Source organism: Hippoglossus hippoglossus, chromosome 6 (assembly GCF_009819705.1).
Source record: "Hippoglossus hippoglossus isolate fHipHip1 chromosome 6, fHipHip1.pri, whole genome shotgun sequence".
Classification (NCBI taxonomy): domain Eukaryota; kingdom Metazoa; phylum Chordata; class Actinopteri; order Pleuronectiformes; family Pleuronectidae; genus Hippoglossus; species Hippoglossus hippoglossus.
This window is the reverse complement of record NC_047156.1, coordinates 24,450,050-24,456,857: the sequence shown is the minus strand read 5'-3', so window position 1 is coordinate 24,456,857 and position 6,808 is coordinate 24,450,050. Positions and strand designations below refer to the sequence as shown.

Below are 6,808 nucleotides of genomic sequence, written 5' to 3'. Positions count from 1 at the left end.
CTGGATTTTCCAGGTACACTCTTGTCTCTGGCTGTTGCTCTGATTATATTTACCATCTATAACATGGCCCTGAGGAGCACTGGAATATCCTCAAGGACCTCGGAAGTCTCTCCAGGACCACTGGATCCATACATACGTACATACAACAACCAAAAGCCTTAAGAGCATAATCAGCTGCATTTGAAGAATGGTCAACACAATAGAAGTAGACAGCTAGACTCAAGGACTTCTGCAACAAGGACCCTTCTTGAGGACAAACTTCAAAGATCCCTGAAAAGGCCTTAAAGGGAGATTTCACACTAAATGAAAATTCACTCATTATCTACTCACCACTATGGCGATGGAGGGGTGGGTGAAGCATTAACATCGCTACTTCAGCTAGCATTGCTACTTCCGGTCGTGGACTTTTAGCTTAAAACTTGGTGTAAATGACGCCGTTTCGAGTTGAATTTGACTGTCGGGGCTTACGGACACTTGGATGACATCACAGGAGCAGTAGGCATTTTATGTTGTTATTTTCTTTTTGAAATATTGATCACAAACTTCCATTTTATTTGATTTGGCTGCAACGCTGTTTACCCCTGAGACTCCAGAAGTGTTTTGTGGACTCAAACACTTCCCCCACCCCTCCATCAACATAGTGGTGAGAAGCTAGTGAATTTTCATTTTTAGGGGAACTATCCCTTTAAGGACACAGAGGGACATCATAATGATGCTTCTTCAAGGACCCCTACATCCCTCACGATTGCCCTTGGCACATACCTAAGAACTTCTGGAACCTCTCAAGGGACTCACAATACAATTTAAAACTTAATAACTCCTTAACTGTCCCTTATTTAACATTCTTAGAACACCAAGAACGTTTCAAGCACCAGCATAACATCCTTTAATGTCCCCAACACTTCTTTGATTGCTGGTCCCATTTGAGGTTTCCCAGAATCCTCTATGGGTCCCCTACAAACCGCCTGGGTCTCAGGTTTCCTTTTGAATCTCATTTGATGCCCTTAAAATGTTTCGAATGAACGAAAGGAACCTCCTTCAATGCCCTTACACACTAGAAGACGTCTAAAATCGCTTCTAACATTCTGGAAACTCCAATAAAATAATAACAATAATAATAATAAACTTTATTAATACAGCACATTTCGAAACACAGTTACAAGGTGCTTTACAAGTTACAAAAATTAAAGGCAAACAATAAAAAGCTATTTGAAGATCACATGACATCCGCTGAGGACCTCAGGTTTGGACCGGGCACGCGACCGTGTCAAAAGATCTCAAATGTTCCCGGTGGAAGTCCACAATCGGCCAGAAATGTCAGTAATAAAATCTTAAAATCTATTATCTATAAAGAGAAGTTAAAATCTGTCCAATTTGCTCTATTTTAAAAGATTTGGTCTGGCTGCTGCGTTTTGGATGAGTGGTCTACTCTGTTGGCTCAGGCAAGTGAAGAGAGAATTGCAATAATCCAAATAAGAGGAAATTAAGGCATGAATCTTTGAGTTTTCTGAGCTGCAAAAAACTCGACTGGACAACTGTGTGAACCTGATTAGGAGGTAGGGTCAGTATCATAGGTGACACCAGGATTTTTCACATTTGTACCCCATGTTTTGTGACAGAGAACCTAGGTGCTTCAATGTGTATGTATTAACAGTGTCAGGGCCAATTTTCATTAACTCAGTCTTGTCAATATTTAAGTGCAAGAAGTTTTGAGCCATCCAGCATTTTATATAAAACCTCCCACACTTCCAACCTTAAAACAATCCTCTGTATAAACATTATCTACTCAGCGAGCTGTGCTTTCATAATTACCTTTTCTTTGTCTTACACACAGCATAAAGCCCTATGAGACAAATTGTGATTTGTGAATATGGGCTATACAAATAAAATTTGATTGAATTTGATTGATAAACCGTTGCATGTTTTACTGACTGAAGCTGCCACCTGCTGGTCAACATTAAGCATCACAGCAACAAAAACAAACCATGCACACAGTCTTTTTTCTGTAACCTGCAAACGTCCGTAACCTGTAACAACAGTTAACCCATCTGCATCTCTTTACCTGAGAGGATCCTGTGATGGACATTTGACCTGGTGAGACTTCTGAAATAAAGAGATTAGAGAATCATAGTCTTTTAAGTATACTTTATTCCTTGCAAGGAAGGTCAGACAATCATACAGCATGCGAAGAGCATTCTGCAGAGGGAATGACAAAGGAACAGTTGCAGGCGTATGCTTTTTATGCAGATGCAGTGAAGAGATGTGTGTGTGTGTTTATGTTTATTTATGTGAACTATGTGTGTTGTGTGTGTACCTATGTGAACTGTGTGTGTGAACTGAGTGAATAGTAAAATCCCAGGAGATAAGACACAAACACATGCTGAAGGCCTCCTGGTCAAGCCAAAACCCAGACACAGGCTGAAGGCTTCTTCGAGCTCTTGGTGGGGGGAGACGAGCACAGTCTCAGTTTTGTGGCCCTGATGTCCTCTTGGCAGCTACACAAGCAGAAATAGTATGCTTAGCAGAGATAATATATAGTGTGGTATAATGGTAACATTTTCCATTACAATCCTCACACAGGAAGTTAAAATCAAAAAATCAACTCTCCGACTTTCTTACAGCATCCAACAATCCCACAATGATCTTCACATTCAGTGTGGATTCTCGAAAATTAAACAGAACTTTAATGAGAGCAGGTTCAGCTCAGAGAATCACATTAAAACTTGTCTACAGTCTGACTTCAGATCAGTCAGATTACTGAATTAAAGGCATCATTTCAACAGGGACAAAAGTACTGAGTTTCCAATAAAGTGACAAGCAATAAAGAGCAATAGATACTTTTATACATAAGCATAGACCAGTAATAGAACACTCTTATTCACAACCACTGAGGTTAAAAGAGACTAAATGGTCCTGACTGAGGATTTGGCATTTGGTCCTTAAGACACAATAAAGGAAGACACGAGTCATGAGACAGTTAATGATGTCATCACTCCTCCAGGTCACTGAGGCCGTTGCTGAGCAGGAAGTGAGGTCGGATCAGGGACAGAATGGGGCCCCTAGGTGCCCCGGCCAGGCAGTATGCCTCATCCACGCTAACGCCCTGGGACCGCAATGTGAGCAGGGCGGCGGAGCAGCTATCCCTGCCTCCACGTGACATCATCAGGACCATGCTGAGAGGGCTGTCGAACATGCTGAACCGCTGCCGCATCTCACCCAGCTGAGCCGAGAAACTCTGCAGAGGAAGAAAGTAAATGATCCTTTAATTAACAAATCTTTTGGTGCACTCTACGATTTTAAATCAGTCCAGGAAAAAATCCCCAGTTTTAGAAGGATGTTGCCACGAGCACCTGGGTGGCCTGTTGGCTCACTGGCATTGGGCTGATGTTGGAACGGATGTCGGCGTCTCCGCAGAACAAAACTCTGAGCTGCTCTGATGGACAGGAGGCCAAGTTCTGGTCCAGCAGTGCCGAGAGAACACCTGGAAAAATGATAAGAAGGATGGTTCACAAATCTGAGCTTTCAGGGTAAAATTACATATGTGGCTTCAGGTCACTGTAAACTTTACCTTTGACAACTGAAACATAATCACTTTATCTTTGGGTCCAAGTGACAACTGGTCAAAAGGTGAAGAAATTCCCTCAAGACAGTCTTGAGATATCACATTCAAGAGGCCAAAAAACTTATTTTTGACCACTGAAATCTGATCAATTTATCAGTAAGTCCAAGTGAATGTTTGTACTAAATCTCTTAAGATATCATGTACAAGAAAAACATAAAGATACTTTGTGAGGCCACTGTGACCTTGACCTTCGGCTACCAAAATTAAGTGACTTAATCCTTGAGTCCAAGTGACTGTTGTGCCTTCCTCACAAGGCAAAAAATGTGCTTTGTAATGTCACCATGACCTTGACCTTTGACCACAATATATCTAATCAGTTCATCCTTGATTCCCAGTGAATATTTGTACCAAATTTGAGGAAATTCCCTCAAGGCATTCTTGAGATATTGCGTTGGAGGCATAAATATGCCCCAAACCTGTTTTATTTTCCAAAATATCAAGCTATTATCCCCTGATTAAGTGTTCTATGTCCTGTCCTCTTTTACCAAATACCAATTTTTAGGCTCTTTGATCTGACAGTTGTTGTGATCAGTGGAGAGAACTCCTCAGAAACCTGCAGAGCTTCACATCAGCCATAATAAATGACAGAAAACACTAAACCTACTGACCATTCTGTGATGCCTGTGACGCCTCGTTTCTGTCTGTTGACAGGAAGAGCCGCACGTTATTTGTCAGCAGACTCTCGACGAAATCCTCTGTGCCGGAAAAACAAAACTTGCTGACTTCAAGACCTGTAACAGAGCAACAATGAAGTCAACAATGTCATTGAAAAGATGAGAAACTTCAAAACGGATCAGGTTCAGGCTGTAATCTGTCTGCTGATGACTGTTCAAGTTCACCATCACCATAATGTCTGGTGCTGCTGATGATGCGGGAGCTCTGCTGCTGCTGCTCCCTGTCAGTGGTGACCAGGATGACATCAAACAGCAGCGACTCAGCAGGATTCTCCTCCAGCAGACGTTCATTCACTCTCTGGAGCGCCTGAAGAGAAAAAGAAGAATAGTAGTTATTAATAAACCAGTTACTTGCGAATGATAAAAGGTAGACTTGATTCAATTTGACAAGGATTCAGGTTTAATAGGGGGTTTGATACTAGACTAAGACTTAATAAAATGCTAAATACATTTTGAGAAGCACAACCGGAAACATAATCAGCAACTTTTCTGACATTTAATCAATTGCTTCAGTCATTTGACAAAGAAAAAAGTACGATCTGAGCCTTTCAAAAAACAATCTGTTGTCACAAGTACCTGGAGGCCTGATCGAACAAAACAAGACATTATAACTCATCAACTTCTGCTTCGTGACCAGACGTTTTACATTTTTTAGATGTTACCAAGATTGAAGTGATGAATATAAAAAATGTGTGTACGCACACGCACACGCACACAAACTCTGACCTGTAGCAGTGGGAACGCCGTGCCCACTTTGTACACCTCATCACCATCATCGCCTTCAGCTCCGGATTCAAACACTGCACGAGATGTTACTGCGACGACCACTGCACGATCAGCATCCTTCTGCAGACAAGACACAGAACCTGCATCTTCATCTGTAATTTCTATAAATATTACCATTAAATCAGAGGGTCCGTAGAGAAAAAAGCAGTTTTATGTCAAAGCTAACTATAAAACCAGAGGTAGAAGGAGCAATTTGAATCTTTAATAAAAAGGTGCCAATACCACAATGTAGAAATACAAGTAAAAGTTGTTCATTTAAAATGTCTACAACTAAATTCAAGTTATATTCAAGACATTTTAAGACTGTTTTAATACCACTTGAAATTAAACTTTAAGCCCAAACTTGTAAATTATAAACAAACATATATTCATGTCCGTTCGACTCCATGGCCTTGATCGCCATTGTCTCGCCAAGTTTGACACAGTGCAGTTTGCTTCCTAAGCTGCAGGCGCTGGCTTTAACCACCTCAAGTACTTGACATTCTCAAACCACATATCGTTCGACTTGTATTTCCCCATATGTTCATACACCAACAAGCAGGCTGGCTACAAAGGCGTTCGCTTAACGCATAAACTTAACCAGGATAGTGCGATTTTTGCGGCATCCTTTGGTGGTGATGTGCCTAGAAGAAATGTTTACCCATCCAAACAGAATTTAAGAGAGTTAAAGTATTTGCATCAAGATATGAGGAAAATACAAAATGCCGAATGACCCAATCAGGAAACAGTATATCATTAGATGATAAATTATCAATGCATTCATGTGTACATCACTTTAATGTTGCAGCTGGTAGAGTTGTAAATTACTCCCTTACCATCAATTAAATATATATTAACTTACCCTATAATAAAAACATTTAATACGTTTGTTAAATTCTGAATTATTAATATAAAGTCTGCAAAGCAACCAAATGTATTTGAGTAAAAAGTACAATATTTGCTCCAAAATTGTAATGAAGCAGGAATGACGTATAAATGAATGAGGAATAACTGATTGAAACTCCACATAGTCTCAACACAACACATTACAACAACCACTGTATTCACATGTCCAAAACCCAAAATCTGCACTGTTATTAATTGTAATTTATTAGATACTCTGTGCAGCAACGATTCCAAACCAGTTTAACCTGTTTTACACAAGTTTACACTTGAGTAAAGAGTGGGATTGAGGTGTGTGTGTGTGTGGTGAACTCAGTCCTGGAGACTCGGCGGAGTCAGTCTCACCTGCTTCACGTCGGTGTTTAGGACCGTGGAGACCATGTCCGCCCCTCAGATGATGACACCCTGCAGTCGAATATATTTTAGAAACATCCAATATACGACTAATCACTACAACTTCTGCCAACTACAACCTGAGCTGTCCCGTCAAACTTCCCCCAGAAACACACAGCTGCCGATTTAGGTTCCTTCTTCTTCTTCTTCTTCTTCTTCTTCTTGTTCTTGTTTAATGGCGGGTGACACCTAACGTTAAAGGTGCATTACCGCCACCTACTATGCTGGAGTGTGGGTCAGAGTGTTTGGTCTGCGGAAATCATAGACTGTATATAAAAAGGAGGAAATACATAAGTAGAAATAAAAACAAATAAATAAATAAAAACAAATATATAAAATAAAAAATTTAAAAATATTAAATATCAATAAAAACCCAACCCTAACTTAAACTTAAATCGTCTTCATTAAACCAATTTCTTTTAGAAACTCAAAAAATACTTTATAGGTTCAT

The 6,808-nt window shown here is 40.2% G+C and overlaps 1 protein-coding gene across 2 annotated transcripts; it reads right to left on the bottom strand.

The window, feature by feature from the left end:
* Window positions 1–2,661: 2,661 nt before the first annotated feature.
* Window positions 2,662–6,573, bottom strand: LOC117763043 (cytosolic 5'-nucleotidase 1B). 2 transcript variants are annotated; one of them, XM_034587895.1, is made up of 6 exons: window positions 6,310–6,573; window positions 5,023–5,139; window positions 4,468–4,603; window positions 4,231–4,353; window positions 3,351–3,481; window positions 2,662–3,235 (listed from the first exon to the last, which is right to left on the bottom strand). In XM_034587895.1, exons 1-6 carry the CDS (start codon window positions 6,343–6,345, stop codon window positions 2,990–2,992), a joined length of 789 nt encoding a protein of 262 aa, XP_034443786.1. In that variant the 5' UTR covers window positions 6,346–6,573; the 3' UTR covers window positions 2,662–2,989. The 2 variants fall into 2 exon arrangements, with proteins under 2 accessions (XP_034443786.1, XP_034443785.1); XM_034587894.1 differs by having other exon boundaries at window positions 5,023–5,142; window positions 6,310–6,569.
* Between the last annotated feature and the right edge of the window lie 235 nt (window positions 6,574–6,808).